At 49.1% G+C, this 22,090-nt stretch overlaps 1 protein-coding gene across 2 annotated transcripts in view; it reads right to left on the bottom strand.

The window, feature by feature from the left end:
* Nucleotides 1-462: 462 nt before the first annotated feature.
* Nucleotides 463-22,090, bottom strand: part of LOC138567045 (tyrosine-protein kinase receptor UFO-like) — a 254,020-nt gene continuing 232,392 nt past the window's right edge. For both annotated transcript variants that reach the window (XM_069644873.1, XM_069644874.1), the window contains 3 exons: nucleotides 19,928-20,087; nucleotides 15,588-15,724; nucleotides 463-8,172 (listed from right to left, as the gene is read on the bottom strand). In XM_069644873.1, coding sequence (XP_069500974.1) covers nucleotides 7,923-8,172; nucleotides 15,588-15,724; nucleotides 19,928-20,087 — 547 coding nt within the window. In that variant the 3' untranslated portion in view covers nucleotides 463-7,922. The remainder of the gene's footprint in view (nucleotides 8,173-15,587; nucleotides 15,725-19,927; nucleotides 20,088-22,090) is intronic.

Below are 22,090 nucleotides of genomic sequence, written 5' to 3'. Positions count from 1 at the left end.
ATGATACCCCTCTCACCAGGGCTTGCACAGACATACTCAGCCCCTGGCTTGCTGTACTGCCTGTCTGCATGGGCCTAACAACTTCAGTGCTACTGTAGCCGGGGAAAGATCCCTCTAATTAGAGGAGAGCAAGGTCCTTACTATGGCATTAATGCCCCCATTTGCAGGTAGGAAAAGAAGACCCTTCCATCTGTACTTAATTCGGCGTGAGTCTGACGCGGGACTGATACCTCTTCAGACCCACCACCATTTCAGAGGCACACACCTGAACTCGTCATCTTTGATGCCTTTTGCCATTACAGTCTGCCTTTACATAAAACCGCAGGCATATTTTCCCCTTGTTGATATGTAGTTTAGTGCCTGCATGGAAGACTTCTGCGAGCTTTCCTTCTCATGACCTTGTGAAATAATATACACACACACACCATTACAGGAAAGTATGCACGTAAGCCACGTCCGCAATAGTGGATATCGAAAGAAACCTTTAATAAAATAGTAGATCTCAACAAGAAAGAACATGAAACGAAATATGCAAATAAAGGTGGCACGCTAGGAACACTTAACAGCGAAATAATTTTCAATGATATTCTACAAAGAGAATTGTTCAAAGGCTGAAAATGAAAGCGGACCCTGTTTCATAAATTCCACTGTGATGTGCCACTGGTCCCAGTGTGCCCTGGTCAGGTGCTTGCTGGTTGTGAGATGGTGTGTACTATACTGCCTGGAATCCACAAGGTTGCCCATCCAAACTATCGGCTAGTGTAGTGGCACTGGGGATGCTGACCTAGGGTGCTGGTGGGGTACCAATAAGCTAATCCCGCCTGGGTCTAAACATGATCACTGGCCATGGCAGTGGATCAGTCATAGCTAGAGGTGGTGAGGAGCGGGCACATCACTGGCTTGACTAACCAGCCTGGCACTCAGAATGCAGAAATGGTGATAGCAGGGGCATTCTCCAACTACAGTTACATCTCCCCAATCTGGAGGCTGTGTGCCCAGGATACCCCTCTCACCAGGGCTGGAACAGACCTACTCAGCCCCTGGCTTGCTGTAAATTCTGACAGCAACTGTCTCTGCTGGGTGGCGTAGAAATTAAGAGCGGATCCAACGCTCAGGGTATCTGTCCCCAGCCCTCTTGCAAATTCATAGGTGCCACGTCCCCTCCAAGCAGGCCAATAAGTGTGAGCTGTCTGGCTGTCTCTCACGGATCCCCAGAACAAGCACGTATCATACAAATAAAATATCATATCACGTAAAATGAGGGAGCGTCCATCTTGGATAAGGCTGCCCTCCCAGCTACTAACTGCAATCTGGAGGATCGAATCAAAAGAATTATTTTTTCCAGTACACCATCTCTTCGTTCTGTTCTCGCTCTTGATCTGGCGTGCTTTAATACACTTTTGGGCCCTCGTCCTCTGTGTTTTCATCACGGCCTACGCAAGATGTTCACTAAGAATCGATACGCGTGTTTCTACTGTCCATATAACTGGGATGCTCTGCGGCTACATCTGCCATAACAACAAGTCATTACCAATAGTTCCTGTAGGCATTGCATAGGATTGCTGGCCAGCCATTTTGTTTGCCCGGCTGATCAGGGAATTGTTCCTGTTGCAAGGTGCAATACTGCATTGTACAATCAGACGTCCTGGGCCCCTGAATCTTGGAAGCACAGGCAATGGGTGTGTTGCTTTAGGTCTTTTTTCCTTTGTAAGTGGCCTTCAATGTGATGCTTCCTTTCTCCAGGTTCCACTTCCTCAGTGGAAGGGAATGGTGGATTTGGGGAGGAAATCTTTCCCCATGCAGGCACCCTGCAGGACAATGATAGGTTCAAAAGATGAAGTGTGTAGTGGCTGCAACTCCCCCCCTCCCACGGGAATGTAAGCACACGTGGAGAAAACTAAGAGCAAAAGCCAAATTCCAATAATGGTCCATGATAAGTAGCTATCAGATAGACTAGTGTACTCAGATAAATCACTTATACACCTTCCAGCAAGTGGAGTGTGCGGGGGGGGGGCTCTACAAGAGAATTGATGGGTGGGAGGATGTTAGGGGAAAGGTGCCAAACTGACTCCTGGCTCAACCTGCGGGACGATAACCTTCAGTTAGCAAAGCCAGCCAAGCTACTCAGAGAATTCTAACAAGAATGAGATGTCTCGGGAGGATAGCTCAGGGGCAATGTGCTCGCCTTGGAAGCAAGATGACACGGAGCAACAGAGGTTTGATCCCAGGTCCGCCCTTAGAAACCTCTGGGTATGAAGCGCGTTATAAATAGCCCATCAGATCATATCAAGTGCTGTGTGGGTGAGTAGTGCAGGCACTCTTGGAGCAAAAATGCTCCTGCCATAAGGAACTCAGACACGTCCTTGCAAACCTCGAGCCAAGAGGGCCACCTGCAACTATGAACGAGACAGAGGTCCATCCCATCCCTCTCCACCCGGTCTACAATCAGAGAGGACTGGATAGCAGGCAGATTCTGCCCAATGTGCCGGTGGTATGGAACTCCATCATGGTGTCTTGTCAGGGTACTGCTGGCGGGAGGAGAGAAAGGGATGAGCACGCTGAAAGTAAGTGTTAGTGTCAGGATAAGATCTCCTAGGTTTTTGGGGCAATGCTTTCGGGGACGGTGCTATGGCAGGGCTGACCAAAGGTCAGGCTGGGAGGTAAGCCAGCATGGATCACCCGGACTTAAATCCCCTGCTGCCAGCAACCGCGGGATCGGCCCTGCGGTGTCTGGTCAAGTAGCTTCACGCCTTCTCCAGTACGTGAACTTTAGAGAACCAGAAGAAAGACAGTGCCTGGGGGGGGGGGGGTTGCACACCCCAATATTGGAACACTTCACCTCCTGCAGAAAACGAAAGCATATATATAACCCCCATGGGGAATGACTGAGCACAGGGCTCGGCACTTAAGTCAATAAAGAATGGCACAGTGCAGACAGAGCCAGGGGATACTCTAGTTGGCTTCACAGAGAACAAATGTACCCTAAAACAGGAACAGCCTGCAAACATATGATGGCCCAACGCTGGGAGTTTCAACGGACCTCCCACTGCCTACCCACCCCTAGAACTATCCCATGTAATAGCACCAGGAGAGACCCGTTTGGCCCAATCTAACCTAGAGGCTTGGCCACTATGGTACAGTATGCATTCAGAGCTCGACTAGAACTCTGAGACAAGCCGCAAGGAGCCTCAGGCTTCAAACCAGGGGCAGCTGCTGGAAGTTGTGTTCAATGTCAAGGGAATCGACACAATTGAACCTCTGAAACTCAGGGACCCAGCCTAACAAATCCCAAGGGAAAGCCCTTGCTCAGAAGTTAACTGGGATGCACAGTCTATGTTCGAGCTCATTTCCTGACCACCATTGTGCTCTCAGAAGGTTTTGACTGTCCCGGATCGCATGGACAGATCAGCCTTCTGCACATGCCGTCTGTTGCCTGGCTATGTTTGGCTGTTCCCAGACCAGGCCTACGTAATGAGCCACTCGCCGCCATGAATCCAACCTAGGTCAGTCACAGGGCTCAAGCTACCTGCGAACAGATCATCCTTCCCACCACATAAATGTACCTAGGAGGCGTGTGATCGGTCTACTCGACTAAGGACCCAGAGCACACATCCCTGCCCAGTCACACAGTGTGGGAGGGTAGCTTTCGCTGTTGCTGGCTGTGCGAGGGAATCGTGTGCCACTGCTGCCCGTGCTGCTGCCTGGCGTGTGCATGTCTACACCAGGGAAGCTTGCAGAGCTGCTGCCTGCACTGTGTGTGCACTGGATTCTTCACATGCTGTAGGTGTGGCGAAAATGTGGACCCCCCGTGTCTGAACACTACAATAACTGTGCATGTGAGTGAAGCTTGAACTGCTTCTGTTCCAAGTGTGAGAGAAGCTTTCACTGCTGCTGCCCGTGCTTCACTATTTTGTGTAAGAATACACGTTGCTGTGCTGCTGCCCATCCTGTACCTCTGTTCTGTGTGTACGAGAGAAGCTTGCACTATGCTGCTGCCATGTGTGTGAAATGAGCATGTTCCGATGCTGCACATGATGGCGCTATCTTCTGCGTATGAGCAAATCTTGTCTGGCTGCTGCTGCCGTGTGTGTGTGAAATGAGCATGCCCGATGCAGCCCATGATGGCGCTATCTTCTGCGTTTGAGCAAAGCTTGTCTGGCTGCTGCTGCCGTGTGTGTGAAATGAGCATGCCCGATGCAGCCCATGATGGCGCTATCTTCTGCGTTTGAGCAAAGCTTGTCTGGCTGCTGCCATGTGTATGAAATGAGCATGCCCGATGCAGCCCATGATGGCGCTATCTTCTGCGTATGAGCAAAGCTTGTCTGGCTGCTGCTGCCGTGTGTGTGAAATGAGCATGCCCGATGCAGCCCATGATGGCGCCATCTTCAGCGTATGAGCAAAGCTTCTCTGGCTGCTGCTGCCGTGTGTGTGTGAAAGGAGCATGCCCGATGCAGCCCATGATGGCGCCATCTTCAGCGTATGAGCAAAGCTTCTCTGGCTGCTGCTGCCGTGTGTGTGTGAAAGGAGCATGCCCGATGCAGCCCATGATGGCGCTATCTCCTGCGTATGAGCAAAGCTTCTCTGGCTGCTGCCATGTGTGTGAAATGAGCATGCCCGATGCAGCCCATGATGGCGCTATCTTCTGCGTATGAGCAAAGCTTGTCTGGCTGCTGCTGCCGTGTGTGTGTGAAATGAGCATGCCCGATGCAGCCCATGATGGCGCTATCTTCTGCGTATGAGCAAAGCTTGTCTGGCTGCTGCTGCCATGTGTGTGAAATGAGCATGTTCCGATGCTGCACATGATGGCGCTATCTTCTGCGTATGAGCAAATCTTGTCTGGCTGCTGCTGCCGTGTGTGTGTGAAATGAGCATGCCCGATGCAGCCCATGATGGCGCTATCTTCTGCGTTTGAGCAAAGCTTGTCTGGCTGCTGCTGCCGTGTGTGTGTGAAATGAGCATGCCCGATGCAGCCCATGATGGCGCTATCTTCTGCGTTTGAGCAAAGCTTGTCTGGCTGCTGCTGCCGTGTGTGTGAAATAAGCATGCCCGATGCAGCCCATGATGGCGCTATCTTCTGCGTTTGAGCAAAGCTTGTCTGGCTGCTGCCATGTGTATGAAATGAGCATGCCCGATGCAGCCCATGATGGCGCTATCTTCTGCGTATGAGCAAAGCTTGTCTGGCTGCTGCTGCCGTGTGTGTGAAATGAGCATGCCCGATGCAGCCCATGATGGCGCCATCTTCAGCGTATGAGCAAAGCTTCTCTGGCTGCTGCTGCCGTGTGTGTGTGAAAGGAGCATGCCCGATGCAGCCCATGATGGCGCTATCTTCTGCGTATGAGCAAAGCTTGTCTGGCTGCTGCCATGTGTGTGAAATGAGCATGCCCGATGCAGCCCATGATGGCGCTATCTCCTGCGTATGAGCAAAGCTTCTCTGGCTGCTGCCATGTGTGTGAAATGAGCATGCCCGATGCAGCCCATGATGGCGCTATCTTCTGCGTATGAGCAAAGCTTGTCTGGCTGCTGCTGCCGTGTGTGTGTGAAATGAGCATGCCCGATGCAGCCCATGATGGCGCTATCTTCTGCGTATGAGCAAAGCTTGTCTGGCTGCTGCTGCCATGTGTGTGAAATGAGCATGTTCCGATGCTGCCCATGATGGCGCTATCTTCTGCGTATGAGCAAATCTTGTCTGGCTGCTGCTGCCGTGTGTGTGTGAAATGAGCATGCCCGATGCAGCCCATGATGGCGCTATCTTCTGCGTATGAGCAAAGCTTGTCTGGCTGCTGCTGCCGTGTGTGTGAAATGAGCATGCCCGATGCAGCCCATGATGGCGCTATCTTCTGCGTTTGAGCAAAGCTTGTCTGGCTGCTGCCATGTGTATGAAATGAGCATGCCCGATGCAGCCCATGATGGCGCTATCTTCAGCATATGAGCAAAGCTTGTCTGGCTGCTGCTGCCGTGTGTGTGTGAAAGGAGCATGCCCGATGCAGCCCATGATGGTGCTATCTTCTGCGTATGAGCAAAGCTTGTCTGGCTGCTGCCATGTGTGTGAAATGAGCATGCCCGATGCAGCCCATGATGGGGCTATCTTCTGCGTTTGAGCAAAGCTTGTCTGGCTGCTGCCATGTGTGTGAAAGGAGTATGCCCGATGCTGCCCATGATGGCGCTATCTTCTGTGTATGAGCAAAGCTTGTCTGGCTGCTGCCATGTGTGTGAAAGGAGCATGCCCGATGCAGCCCATGATGGCGCTATCTCCTGCGTATGAGCAAAGCTTGTCTGGCTGCTGCCATGTGTGTGAAAGGAGCATGCCCGATGCAGCTCATGATGGCGCTATCTTCTGCGTATGAGCAAAGCTTGTCTGGCTGCTGCCATGTGTGTGAAATGAGCATGCCCGATGCAGCCCATGATGGCGCTATCTTCTGCGTTTGAGCAAAGCTTGTCTGGCTGCTGCCATGTGTGTGAAAGGAGTATGCCCGATGCTGCCCATGATGGCGCTATCTTCTGCGTTTGAGCAAAGCTTGTCTGGCTGCTGCCATGTGTGTGAAAGGAGTATGCCCGATGCTGCCCATGATGGCGCTATCTTCTGCGTATGAGCAAAGCTTGTCTGGCTGCTGCTGCCGTGTGTGTGAAATGAGCATGCCCGATGCAGCCCATGATGGCGCTATCTTCAGCGTATGAGCAAAGCTTGTCTGGCTGCTGCTGCCGTGTGTGTGTGAAATGAGCATGCCCGATGCAGCCCATGATGGCGCTATCTTCTGCGTATGAGCAAAGCTTGTCTGGCTGCTGCTGCCGTGTGTGTGAAATGAGCATGCCCGATGCAGCCCATGATGGCGCTATCTTCAGAGTATGAGCAAAGCTTGTCTGGCTGCTGCTGCCGTGTGTGTGTGAAAGGAGCATGCCCGATGCAGCCCATGATGGCGCTATCTTCTGCGTATGAGCAAAGCTTGTCTGGCTGCTGCTGCCGTGTGTGTGTGATATGAGCATGCCCGATGCAGCCCATGATGGCGCTATCTTCTGCGTATGAGCAAACCTTGTCTGGCTGCTGCTGCCGTGTGTGTGAAATGAGCATGCCCGATGCAGCCCATGATGGCGCTATCTTCAGCGTATGAGCAAAGCTTGTCTGGCTGCTGCTGCCGTGTGTGTGTGAAATGAGCATGCCTGATGCAGCCCATTATGGCGCTATCTTCTGCGTATGTGCAAAGCTTGTCTGGCTGCTGCCATGTGTGTGAAATGAGCATGCCCCGAAGCTGCCCGCGATGGCGCTATCTTCTGCGTTTGAGCAAAGCTTGCTCTTTAGCTCCATGTATTGAACTCTTCCTTATGTGTGAAGGATGCTTGCCCAAGCTATATGTGTTTTGTGTGTCAGGGAAGCTTGCACTTCTGCATGCATTGCACCTGGATTATGTAGGCGAGCGAAGCATGCACTGTTCCTGCTCACACTGTCCCTGTTCTGTGTGTAATAAAAGCACACAGTCCTGCTGATGATGGTGTACCTGTTTTGTGTGTGTGAAGGAATCTTGCACTGGGGTTGTCTAAGACACCGTCATGTGTGTATGAGGAATCGTGCACTGCTGAAGCATAGGGGGGTACTCTTCTGTGAGTGGGGGATGCAAACACTGCTGATGCCTGTGCTGTACCTGGTGTGTGTGTGTGAAGACAGTGTGCACTGCTGTCACCTGTGCTGTAGGCGCGAGGGAAGCTTGCCCTATCTGTGCCCTCAGTACCAGCGCCTTGGCACAGCATGGATCAGCAGGCAGGCCTTCTGATCCTGCACCCTTCTTCAGAGCTTTATTCCACCTCTGAAATGATATAAGTAAAAGATACATCTAAGCCATGGGAAGCTTGCGTTGACTGTGGTAGCGACATTTTGCCACGTTCCATCGGCACAATTGTTTGTCACAAATGGTCCCTGAGGGTTTGGATCATCATGTTGGTGCTGGCAAGTACACGTTGGCCTTTCGGTCCTCTTCTTCTTCATCCGGCTCTGTGGAGCCACACGCTCCCATGATCAGCAGAGCATAGTTGACATACAGTCTTTCATCGTCATCATCATCACAGCCACCCATGTCACCCAGTGGCAGAGAGGACTCTAGGTTGTGTAGGGTACTGAGAAGCTCGGAGAAGACTGGACGGCGTGCCGGACACTCCTGCCAGCAGCGGCACATGGCCTCATACCTGATCAAGAGTGGAGGAGGGAACAAAAATAGAGAGTTTACAAAGGCTCCTTCTTGCAAGGCATCGAAGCAGAATAGATCATTAGTGGCAGAAAAACGAACAACCCCCAACCGCGCCCCCATCCTGCAACCCTTAGCACATCAGCCACATGTCTCGTTCTCCCTGCGCTCAGTCTCACTTTCGATCATTCACCCTGCTTGCTCCTCTGCACTGGAATGCCCTTCCTCTCTCTCTCTCTCTCTCTCTCTCTCTCTCTCTCTCTCTCTCTTCGGTCTACTCTCTATTCTATACGCCGGGGCTCTCTGAGATCTCACCTACTCCTTTCTGATTAACAATGTTAAAGTAAATGCAGATGTCTGTTTTTCCTTAGTTTATTTTTCATTTTTTAGTACCGTTGTTGACCTAATGTCAGGGGCGGACTGGCCTATCTGCCATTCTGCCACCGGCCGAATCAAAATAGACTTTGGATGGCCCTGGGGCCAATTTCATAAGCCACTCTGGGGCCGGTTTTATGAGCCACATTAATATCCATTGGGCTGGATGTTTGTAACTGAAGTTGTACTTGTTACGTTGCCCCACACAGCCTGCCACCAGATCGCTGCACAGTGGCAAGCGGATGTATTTATGATTAGAATGCACACAGTGTCAGTCAGAGAACATCATCAAAGAAAAGTTAACACTTAGTAATTGTTAACTTTGCTTTGATGGTGCACCAATAGCATGAGCTGTGGGGCTGCCAGTGCCCCAGCCATCCACTGGCTTTGCGCCAGGCAGGCAGCTTCACGTTCTCTTCGAGAAAACCAAAAATTCCTGTTATGTGTAGTGGGCTCTACATCAAGTTTGATTCTGCCTGCCTTGAGTGGGGGGCAGGGAGGGGCTGACCTGGGGATGACTCTTGAGCCTCACCCTCTCAGGGCGGGATCAGGGGCCCTGTTGATATGTAGCAGGCTGGCAGTGGCAGCCAATCATGCTCAAGATGCGTGGGCAGTCATGCGTATGGGTGTGTTGCTGGGTGCCACACCCAGCACAATGCGCAGATATTTGATAGGACGTTTTGGTGACAGAGGAGGGTGCAGGCCTCAAGCAAAGCACAACCGACAACAACGAGATGCTTATTCGAGCTGCCTGGCCCAGCCGTGAACTGCAATGGAGAGTCTCTGGAGACATAATTTGTGCATGTGGGTTACACAAAGTAAGTAATAAAAACATACAATTGAATGGGCCAGCAGGGGTTGGGAGTCGGAGAAGAGGCAGTCAATCTGAATGAGAACATTCAAGTGAAGTGTTTGTAATTAATTGTTACTACCTCTGTTAGTCGAGAAAGGGCCAGAGCACTGCCACTCAGTCAGTGGGCCTCATTATAAGTTTGCCGTACTGTAGTTCCCGGACCGGCAAACTACGAGTTCTGCTCGCAGGTGCCATTGCAGCTGCCAGGACTGGCCTGACGGCCGTAACGGCACCCGCGAGCAGAGCATGCCGGATGCACAGGCACCGTTGATAAGAGTGCCTGTGCATCCCGCTTCCCCATTCCCATTGAGCCCTATGGGGCACCGAAAAAAATAAAATACCACCAGGGTCATAATGACCCCCAGTGCGTGTCACGGCCGTGCAATCATCGTGTCAGCATGACTAACAACACATGCAACTCAAACCACAAGGGGGTGTTTGAGCACAGACAAAAACAAATATGAAGAAAAAAAAATCACATTTCCAATCAGACTAAATGAGTGTATTTTGAATGAAGATCAGGTTTTCTCAAACACCTGTTGCAGGCAGCAGCATCCCTCCCATCCATGGCATATGGGGGTGGGAGCATGAGATGACTTAAACTTGATGCTGTTCCTGGCGCTGTATCCGGAGCTGGTGCGAAAGGGAGACTTGTCGTGGTCTGCGTGGGTCATTGCTTGCAACACCTGGCTCAGTGTGGGCTAGACAGCAGTGGAATCCTAGTCCTAGTCCATAAAAGTGCACCATGGCAGAGGGGAACACTGAATCCTAAATTGGCACGTTTTTGCGTGTACATAAATGTGTGCATGCAGGATTGCCAATTTGAATGAATGCCCGAACCACACGCTTAAAGTAGTGTGGACTTGACCCACATGGAAGAGCTTCCCTGGACAGACACGGGTGCAGGGAAAAGTGAAAGGTCCTGTCCTGGTGGCGCATGCAGGGCCTAGTTATCCTGGTTGATGTGAAGCTTTCGGAAATAGTATCATTGTGCAATCTTTCATTCTACTAATTGAAGCGTCGACCTGCTCCAAATTCCCATTCCCCTTTTATCTTTATCTTCCTGTCTCCACCCTCCATATTCTATTAAGCCTGGCCCCAAGTATTCAATTGAATCCGATTTCTCATAATGTGGGCCCATGGGGTGTTAGGGACCTGGCTGTCCATGTTGCTCATCTGTGCATAAGGCGTTTATGGTGCAGCTCAGTTTGTTTGTTGGAGGCCGCCCCACTAATGCTCGCTAGTGGGCACTGGGTTTCTGGTCGCAAGTCCGAGACAGTCTGCGCTTGTCTATCCATTTTAAGATAGCCCGGGCTGGGGTGCTACTCAGTGGGAGGACTCCACAAATGGAGGAGGTCCGACTACAGTTTAGGCGAATCAGGCGAGACTGGTTCTGAAGTGGTTATCTGCTGCGGCAAAGTCAGGACAGAGTTACCAAATTTATAGCCTAATGTATAAAACATAAATGCTGCTCTGTGATGCTACTCAGCGAAGAGATGTTTACGCTGCTGTCAAAGATGCTACGCTCCTGTCAGTGCTGCTTTGTGTTACAGGCATGTGAATGTGATGGTGTTATGTGGTGAAAACACTCAGTGCTGCCCAGTGGTAAAGCTATTTGATGCTACTCAGTGTGTCAGTGTTAAAAAAGCACACTGAAGGCGGTTAATTGTAAATGTTTTTTTGTGTCTTGTGTTGTCACGTCTTGCCATGAGATAGGTGGGTGGGGATGTTTTCGGATTTCCTTTTGAATAGCTGTTAATTTAGTAGTAATTTGCATTTTGTTGCACTGATGTATATGGAGTAATCTCTTGCTTGTTCCCATTCTGTTGTTACTCAGTTGTATTATTTTCTGTATAATTATTAAATAAAGTTGGAAAAAAAAAATAACACCGAGCATCTTTGCTACACCCTTGATTTTCAGCAATAAATGGCATGTCACTGTAAAAATAGATGCCCATACTGGTTGCACTACCACATAAGAATACTCATCATGTTGGTTTTACCCTTGAAGCCTAGTAAAAAATGTCATGCCACAGTAAATAAATATGTCCACACTGGCCCATATAAGAACATTCATCATGCTGCGTTCACCGTTAATGCCCAGTTAAAAATGACACAGCACAGTATTATGCTGCCGGTAGCTTTGGAATTTTGTGTTCGGAACAATCTGCAGGCTATACAAACTATTCTGTGGGCACTCATAGCCAGCAGATTGTGCTTTTACAGCACTATGTGAACATTCCTAGAGATATAATTAAACTTTATAGACCCAAACTGAGGGCCATACCGGGAGTTAAAGGCACGGGTGGGAAAGACGTTTAATGAGGTATGCAGGCCCATAATTAATGGTAACGCCCGAGTGCAAGGTCTATTAGGCGTTTATAACTGAAGTCACTCTTCAAAGTATATGTTGTATATCAAGTGCATAGAAGTTGTCAGTACAACATTCTACCTGGGTGATTGCTAGCTGTGGGTACTCTCTACACTTATAATAGTCTTATAATGTAGCATTCAAAATAATCTGCAGGGTATACCATCTCGTATAGCCTGCACATTGTCCAAAGGGAATACCCTCTCAGCATTCCAAGGGTTATGAAGGGTCAATATTATTATTCTATACATTGCAACATTGTAGCTTATTAAACTATACATGAGTGAATCCCTTTCTGTGGTTCACACCTTAAAGAATCACTTCTCGGTGATGGAGTTTTCTTAGCTAAGAAAAATAAAGAACAGTGAAATTAAAGTGATTTAGCCAGGATCACTAAATTAAGTGGAGAAGCTGAGAATTGAGCCCAGGTTTCCTGGTTCAACAGTTTGTATGTAAACAATATACTACATTTTCTCCCCTCATATCTTTAGTTTTAAGTCATTGTGCAATGCTTTCTGCATAGTTGATTTTAAAAAGCTCTACACTAGCACTGTCTGTTCAGAAAAGCTGTTTTGAAAAGCAACAAACCACATAATAAATTAACCATACAATGGATTAGAATTGTGTTATCGGACAATGTTAGGTTAAAAAAAAAGTATGATTCACTTTGACAGGGAAACCAGCACAACTGGGAATGTGCATCTTCAAAATGGAAAGGCAATCCTACAAACTACAATCTATATTGTTGTTCTTCACAGTACAATGTCAAATGTAATGTTGGGAAACAATTGTGTATATATAAATTCAGCAAATTCCACTCATTTACCATGAGGGACTATTTGAGAAGTTGACAAACTTGGTGAAAAAAGATACTTATAATTTAGCGATTGATTGATGTGGTGTTCCTGGTACATGTAACATAATCTACCTGTATATAACTTAGTAATCAAGAAAAGTATTGCAACATAGCTCAGTGGGTGGGGGGCCTGCTGCTGTTTGTGTGTCTGCCTGCGTGATCTCCAAGTCACATATTCATATTCAAATCTTTTTATCCTTCTGAGGGTAATAAAGCAATCATAACACCCATTAGCGGCACTCAGGGTAAATAAAAGCCTGGGGCCTATTTATACTGTGCATAAGTTCTGCCACTATGCTCCTGTAAAAGGATTACTTACCATAAATTGCCATCTACTAGATGCAACCCCCCTTGCTGATGGGCAAATATCAATGGGCAGATCATAGTCTACTGGGTTATAAACTACTACCAGTGGCATATTTTAGTCAGAATCGTCATTGCATTAACTTCTGTCGGTCAAGGGGCACAGCGAGTAGAGCGCTCGCTTTGACATCAGTGCAGAGTCTGCTAATGCAGGTTCGAATCCCTTTCCTCCTCTGTGGGTAATAATAAGCAGGGGTTTGTAGCGCTATATAAATGCCAAATTATTATTATTCTGAAAACTATGCAAACCCAGCGTTACTGTATTGTCTGAGGACAGAGATGAGATGTTCTGCTGTTACTCTTTTTTTCAGCTAATACACTGCAGTAAAGTTTAATTTTGCCTATAGACTTGTGGATTTACAAGTATCAAATGTGCGGGTTGATGTGGGTCTGGGGCCAGGACTTGAGTAGCAAACACCTTACAGTGGGACAGCCTGGGAGAGCTACACAGAGCAGAACACCATCCAGAAAAGCTTTAAATATTGATAAGTGGCCGAGTGATATGCCTGAGATCTCTATCCAGCTCTGGCTGATCAGTCAACAGCAGTTGCATTCTGGTACTTGAAGTTTAGATTTTCCTATAGGTCGGGGCCTGCGAAACACCAAATGTAAAGTGGACTTGAATGAAAAGATAAGACTGCCCACTAGCCAGCTACTTTCCTGTCACTGCATACATACTCTATATGGTGGTTGGGCTGCAGAGATATAAGTTTCCTCACACCATGCCGCCGTCTTGTGTGCTTCTTTGCATTCTTGCACCGCCACTCTATGGCTATTCTACCATAATCCTAGAACTACAGGTTCAATAATGCAAAGAAAAAGAACATCTTGACTGGAGTGACTGCTCATGTGCGAAATTGGACAAGTTGAGGTGTCTGTTGTATTGACAAGTCAGGGTGCGGATCACAATTAAAATGATGGTGTGAGCAGGTGGCTTGTTCAGTTATGTATTTGATTTATGGGGCAGTGGAAGTGACAATCTCTCCAAAGCAGGGGAGTTGCTAGGTCTGGAAAAGATCTGGGGCTAAGCTGATGTTGGAACTGTTGGGACTGGGGGCTAGCTAGCCTTTTGGCTGTAGCTCCTGAGATTCTATCCGGGGCTACAACCAAAAGATCAGGGGCTATAGCCCCCTTATCCCCCCCCCTAGCAACGCCCCTGCTCCAAAGCACCTAGATGCCGGCCAAGTGGCACAGCGAGTAGCGCGCTCGCTTTGACATCCGTGCAGAGCCTGCTGACGCAGGTTCGAATCCCGGCGGGGCTAAACTCAGCCTTTCATCCTTCCGAGGTCGATAAATGAGCACCACACACCGTGGGTAATAATAAACAGCGCTCAGATACCTGAGGGTTCGTAGCGCTATATAAGTGCCAAATGATTATGATGTCTAAATCAGAAATCTAGCTAGACCCCACGTCGAGTGTGAGCGATGCATCCTGCGTTGCATGTTTCTCTGCACTCCTGCAGTCATAGTTTTGCTGTGTCAATATAAATGTGGATGGAGTGCAAATGACAGAATGCAAGAAAACGAAGCCCATCTGGATGTTCGGTTCAAACGTGACACTGGGCCCTCTTGAAATGCACACATATAGGCCGCTGTGGGTCGCTTATATTACCAATAAAAGTTGCTGACTTCTTTATTACTTGAAACAAACATGATGCATGGTTTGCATTATGTGTATAAAATGTGCAGTTAGGCAAACAAGTTCATCTTTGTATGTCAACCGAGCAAGCAGCTTTGTACATTTCAAAAAGGTTTTTGGGTTACCTTTTATTTCACAAATTAACATTTTAAAATGCATATGGCCCATCACAATTAAAAATCCCAACATTAGCACTCTTCATGAATATTGGATTCTGCATATGAAAGGGTTACTGCCCCCAGACCCTTTTTCCATTAGTTGCTGCCTGCTGGGCCCCCACTTATCTGACAGCGGGGGCTGGTAATGAGAGCTCCAAAGAACCCACAGAATGAAACTGTATTTGCACCGGTGGAAGGGCACTCAGCCAATGAAGTGGCTGAAACAGCGGGCGAGAATACACAGCCACCCGAGGCCCTCCTCCTGCTCCCAGCCACGCTAGAAATGGAAAAGGGACTTAGTGCCTTTCTGATGGTGGTGGCCAGCTTTCTTTTTCTTTTTTTTTTCTAGGGAGAATGGCGTTGCACAATAAACGTAGCCAATCTCCCGGGGAAAAAAAATAAACTATTTGCCCCCGCAGGCAAATCCCGGTGTGCCAATAGGAATCAGGGCCCAACTGCAGGGGCATATAGGCCGTTAACGGCCCGCAGTACTCGCCGATGCCGCCACTTAGCTCGGGCCTGCCTAGGATCGAGCTGGCGGGCCGTTACCGGCCATGGACGCCCCCCCTGCTGGGGCATAATTGCTACAATCGAGAACCCAGCAGGAGCTTTGATGAACAACAGTCATAACAGCTCTGGTTCAACGTACACTTCAAACCAGACAGCACTTTCTTAATCTGAGCACACATGGGGTGGCGCGCCCCGCCCCATACGCCGCACCTTGAATCTCTGCCCCTGATGGTTTGGGGAATATATTTTTGAAACATTGTAATCCTTTATGCTGTTGCATGGGATACTCACAGCTCACCAGGGCACAGCGGGGGCTTCTCCATGCGATTACCCCTCTGCAGGTGCAGGTACATTTCATGGTTCTGCACGCCAGGATACGGGGTCATTCCACAGGACAGCACCTCCCACATAGTCACCCCAAAGGACCACTGTAAGGAGACAAACAGAAGAAGCTAAGGAGTTGTAGAAGTGTACCAAGGTAAAAGAAATAGGCAGCGCCGCATGACTGAACTCTGAACACCACAAGTACCATGCGTTCAGCACAGAGGAGACACAGAGTCAAGGAAGGTGCCAGCAGAGCTTCAGGGGTGAAACCTTCCCCCTGCTAGTGTGGCACGTTCAGCGCAGAGGAGAAAAGGCGCCAGGGATGGCAGAAGCACAGCCTCAGCTATGAAACCTGAACACTGCTAGATTGGCACGTACAGCATAGAGAGACAGCAGACGCAAACTGGGAAGGGGGTCAAGGGGACAATTGCCCCCTCAGGCTGGGCTGTTGGTCCCTGGGACAGAGCCGCAAAATGTAAAACAAATAATAGAAAAAGACAAAATCCTCCAAAATCCAGCCTGTTGCGACATGGGCTAGTTTCGCGCAGTGGCATGAGAAACTTGGTTTCGATTCTTGCTAGGTTTAGGCAGCAACACAAGAAACTGTGCAGTTCTTTTTAGACCCGTGCTAGTTTTGCGCAGACATAAGGGACTTTGAGCGGTTTTCCTTGGACCCTGCTAGTTTTATTCAGAGACACGAAACTTTGTGTGGGCATTTTTTCGATCTGTACTAGTTTCGCGCTGCGACACGAGACGCTTCACACACGTTTTTCGATCTGCGCTAGGTTTGCGCAGTGGCACGAGAAATTTTGCAGATTTTGTTACGATTCATACTAGTTTCACACAGTGGCATGAGAAACTTTGTGTCACTCTTTTTGATTTGTGCTAGGTTTGTGGTCCGCTCTTTCCGATTTATACTAGTTTTGTCCAGCGGCACAAGAAACTTCAGGCAGCTCTTTTTGATTCATGTGGGGTTCACGCAACGGCATGAGAAACTTTGCACATCTCTTTTCAGTTTGCATGCCGCTTTTCGGTTTGGGCAGTGACACGAGAATCTTCAGTCTGCTCTTTTTGATACGGAAATTCGGATTGGGGTGGAGTGGAACACATTCAGACAGATTTCGCTTCCGCGGCTGATGGAACGTAATCTAACAATCTCGTCCAATCCCCAAGTTGCGCTTTCTTGGATAATCTGCTGCATATTTCAATTCATGGAAGCAGAGGACATTTAAAAGGCAATCCACCTGGGATCTGGCGATGGAGGGGGAGTAAGTAAGAACAGCCCATTATATTTATTTGTATTTTCAGGGAAGGTGGAATGTAGATGTCTGTTTGTTTCGGTTTGTGTGACTGTTGATATTTGAGTGTATTTGTGATTGTGTTTAGTATATTTGGGTGGATGGATATGTGTTCATGTGACTGCATATGAATATGTTGTTGATTTGTATGTGTTGCTTTTGTTGGTCACATACGAATGTTCTGGACAAGTCACTGGAAAACGATGACAGGCATGGGGGGGTCATTCAGAGTTGGTTGCTGACAGTAAAACAGGTGGTATTTGCAAAATACTGGTGATTTTACCATCTGTCCAATTCAGAGTTTTCTGTGGGAATACCAGCCACAGTACTTCAGGCAGTATTTCTGCCAAATATCTGCCTATTTGTACCTCCACATAAGACCCCGAGGGCCTAATTCACAGAACGCTTTGCCATTATAAAACACATCTGTGAATTAGGCCCCAAGTCACTGAGGGTAGTCCCGATTGCTCACTGTGCCTTTGAGAGACTCAGCTTCACCTCACTGAGGGGGACCAACAAGGCAGAAACACATGTCTCGGCTTGCTGAAGGTACTTTTGTTCAGAGAATTGCCTAGCATTTTGGTGCTGGACTGCCCTTTTGGGTGGGGAGAATGATATGCAAATGGATATTTCTTCTCTGTGAAGGGTGCAGTGAGCAAGAAACATGGCTGTAAACCCCCCTGAGTGGAAGAAATTCCATAGAACATGTTATTTAAACCATGTTCATTATCAGTAGAGGGGCTCCCACACTCTTGTTCATTTGGTATTGACTTGCACTGAAGGTTGGGGCTACTGCATTGTGGACTGGGGCCCCAGCGCCATGTTCAGAGAAATGTCCTTCCCCCTCAGGGCACAAGTTGCCATGCCTCCCTTGAGAGACAGTCATAGGTGGTGGCAGGAGAGCCACCAGTGTGAAACGTGAACAGCACTAGTACCATGAGTTAAGCGGAGAGGAGAGACCGCATCAGGGAAGGTGGCAGCAGATCCCCAAGACTAAAACTGGAGCAACACTAGTGCCGCAGGTTCAGCAAAGAGGAGAAAGCGCATCAGGAACGGTGAAAGCAGAGCCTCAGGACTCAAACCTGAAGTCCACTACTACTATGCGTCCAGCACAGAGGAGAGGCAGCATCAGAGAAGGTTGAACGAGGCCCTTAGGAGTGATTGAACACCACTAGTGCCATGCGTTCAGCACAGAGGAGAGGCAGCATCAGAGAAGGTGGAAGCAGAGCCTCAGGACTGAACGTGGAACAACACTAGTACTTCATGGTTAGCGCAGAGGAGAGACCGCATCAGGCAAGGTGGCAGCAGAGCCTCAGGACTGAAACCTGCACACCACTTGTACCAAGCACTCAACATAGAAGAGAGGCAGCATCAGGGAAGGTGGTAGTATATCCTCAGGACTGAAACTGGAACAACCCTAGAGTACCATGTGTTCCGCACAGAGGAGAGGCAGCATCAGAGAAGGTGGAAGCAGAGCCTCAGGACTGAACGTGGAACAACACTAGTACTGCACAGTCAGCACAGAGGAGAGACAGCATCAGGCAAGTTGGCAGCAGATCTCCAGGACTAAAACTGGAACAACACTAGTGCCGCAGGTTCAGCAAAGAGTAGAAACCACATCAGGAACGGTGAAAGCAGAGCCTCAGGACTCAAACCCGAACTCCACTACTACTATGCGTCCAGCACAGAGGAGAGGCAGCATCAGAGAAGGTGGAAGGAGGGCTTCAGGAGTGATACTTGAACACCACTAGTGCCATGCGTTCAGCAGAGAGGAGAGGCAGCATCCGAGAAGGTGGCAGCAGAGCCTCGGGACTGAAACCTGCATACCGCTAGTACCATGCGTTCAGCAGAGAGGAGAGGCAGCACATGGGAAGGTGGCAGCAAAGCCTCAGGACTGAACCTGGAACAACACTAGTACCAAGCAGTCAGCACAGAAGAGAGGCAGCATCATGGAAGGTGGCAGTAGAGCCTAGGGACTGAAACTGGAACAACACTAGTACCACGGGTTCAGTAGAGAGGAGAGACAGCATCAGGCATGGTGGCAGCAGATCCTCAGGACTCAAACTTGAAAACCACTAGTAGCATGCATTTAGCACAGAGGAGAATTAGGGTCAGGGACGGTGGCAGCAGAGCCTCAGAACTAAAACTTGACCATCACTTGTACCATGCGTTCAGCAGAGACGAGAGGCAGCATCAGAGAAGGTGGAAGCAGGGCCTCAGGACTCAAACTTGACCATCACTTGTACCATGCATTCAGCAGAGACGAGAGGCAGCATCAGAGAAGAGAAGGTGGCAGCAGAGCCTCAGGACTGAAACCTGCATACCGCTAGTGCCATGCGTTCAGCAGCAAGGAGTGACAGCATCAGGAAAGGTAGCAGCAGAGCCTCAGGGCTCAAACTTGAAAGCCATTAGCACCATACGTTCAGCAGAGAGGAGGGACAGCATCAGGCATGGTGGCAGCAGAGCCTCAGGACTCAAACTTGAAAACCACTAGTGCCATGCATTTAGCACAGAGGAGAGGCAGCATCAGAGAAGGTGGCAGCAGAGCCTCGGGACTGAAACCTGCCTAACGCTAGTATCATGCGTTCAGCAGAGAGGAGCGGCAGCACATGGGAAGGTGGCAGCAGAGCCTCAGGACTGAAACTGGAACACCACTAGTACTGCACGTTGAACAGAGATGAGAGACAGCATCAGGGAAGGTGGCAGCAGAGCCTCAGGGCTCAAACTTGAAAGCCACTAGCACCATACGTTCAGCAGAGAGGAGGGACAGCATCAGGGAAGTTGGCGGTGGAGCCTGAGGGATGAAGCTTGGAACACCACTAGGGTCGCACGTCAACACAGAGGTGACGCAGAGTCAAGGAAGTTGACAGCGGTTGCTCAGCACTTTTGCAGAACCAACATTAGAACACTCAACCAAGCGAGACAGCCCATGGAAAGAGATGAGTCAGCAGAGCCCAAGGACTGTAACACAGACAGCATTAGTAAGTTCATATAAAGCATTCCGTTTACCACGTCAGTTTTGGGTGTGTAGATATATTCGGTGATGCTTTCAATCGCCATCCACTTCACAGGCATCCGGGACACCACGCCCTGTCGGTAATAATCTTTACTGTAGACCTTCCTGGAGAGTCCAAAGTCAGCCACACACACCCTCAGGTCCTCCCGCAACCTTGTAGAGGGGAGAAGAGATTTAAAACATGTACACATGTCCTTTCCAATCACCTGCTCCCTACTGAGGGGACACCCTGGTGCAATGTTCTCTCTTTGTAACCCATGACTCCCCAAGCCCTGGGTAAGCCCCATTTCTCCATCCACCACTAGGGGGCAGCTCAGTGTTTCACTCACACTCTTTAGGGGAGTCCTAGGGCCCTTACCCTTGCCATAGTCCCATCCCGTGGCATCAGCCCTATTCCTCAGGAGACAGATGTTTCAGAATGGCAGTTGTGTGGGGTTGCCTGAGGTCCTAGGCTTGGTTAGGCCTCATTCATGGACATACATCTTTTGAAGGACTGGCATAGCTGTGCAGGAACCCTGCACACTGTTCACAGGAGAGGAGGGCCTTTCTCCAGAGAAGGTTCAGTCCTGGTGTATATGCAGTTTGACCTTTTACAGGTGGTTTCTACTGGATCTGGTGGACGGATATGGTTTTTGGGAACTGAACTTTATTTTTCCAGTATGAAAAGAAACAGAGGGTATTTTATTGTTGAAATAAACATAACAGCAGAAACCAACATCTAGCCGTAAACATCAATAATCAGTTCCAGGATACAACTGTGGTAAATTGGACCCACCCTGCCCCCCACAGAAGGTCCATAGGTCTTCCCATCCCCTCAGCAACTGGTTACAGTAGAACCAATTTTTAAAGGCTGAAGTTGAATTGCCAATCGAGAGATGAGCTTATTTTTGGGGAGTGTCCCCATGGCCAGCCAGGCTATCGCTCCATCCCCTGCCCGTCCACACAGAGCATATACCTACAGAGAAAGGTAGAGATTAGTCAGGTAGGCAAAGAGGCTTGATTCCAAAATATCAAGCCCTCACTACTACACACCACCACCAGAAAGACCTTGGCATGCGCAGCTGCCCATCACAAGACGATAGCTTCATCACGCCGGGCCGAACTAACATACAATGATCCTGAGATGGGGGGCCCGGGTCAAGTCCAGATTGGCAAAGCCAAGTCCGCTCGTTCTTCTTTGATTTCTAGTTGCATCACATACTCAGTGAAGTTAAGGATGGGACTAAGAAAGATACATTGGGGTAGCAGGCCCTATGATTCCCTATGATTCCCTGGGTAGTGTTCTCATCCCTACTGGGAGTCCCTGTTAGGTCTGGCCAGATGACTAACCAATAGCGCATGGCTGAACCAAGAAAAGGAAGACCTGTTTCTCTTTAAATGACCACTGTCTTTAAACTGAGTACATTTTCAGACTCTTGAACTCACATGGGGGAAGCCTGCCATGGGAATGTGTGCAAATAGGAAGATCCATTACCCAGCATCAGTCATGTGACATCAGCAAGCATATGCCCATGTGCGGTGGGTGCGGTGCCGTGCGCACTGCGCCACACATGGCAATGACAAGTATGTGCCACTCCGCAGACACAGAGCTATGGATGCTCAGAATGCCATAGAAGGCTTCAAGAGGGGGAGCCGCCCTCAGCTCCCCTGCCAGAGCATGCACAAAACTCTACCTCCATTATCTGGGAGTGGACAGGGTTCTACATCTGGTGTTGCACCCAAGAAGGCAAGCTCACCCTGCTTTCTGCTCCCTGTGCATGGCACCCGCGGAATCCCACGTAGGAAAAAGATTAAATTGGGTAACTGTTTGATGCGTGCTTGTAGGAAACTGGCAGGGGACCACTTTTACAGCATGGCCAATTCAAAAGCGCAATGTGAAACTGGCATGGTCCTTTTCTGGAGGCGCTGTCAATCAGTAGTACATTTTGTGAGGACATTTGAAACGTATGGCATTGTTTTGGGGGGCAATAATGATTCATGAAAATGTGCTTAATGGGAAACGGACAGGGTACCATTAAAACAGCAATGACACCATCCAGAGGAGCTGTTTGGCCTGGGACAGTGTTCACAGGGAACGAAAAACCAGCATGTTATATTTCTGGGAACAATGAGAAAGTGGCCTAGCACTGTCCTGGGGCAATGTCAAACTGACCATA

This window comes from Ambystoma mexicanum, chromosome 2p (genome assembly GCF_040938575.1).
Source record: "Ambystoma mexicanum isolate Mex_15411 chromosome 2p, UKY_AmexF1_1, whole genome shotgun sequence".
In the NCBI taxonomy this organism is placed as follows: Eukaryota; Metazoa; Chordata; class Amphibia; order Caudata; family Ambystomatidae; genus Ambystoma; species Ambystoma mexicanum.
The sequence above is the reverse complement of the archived record's forward strand: the minus strand, read 5'-3'. Positions and strand labels throughout refer to the sequence as shown.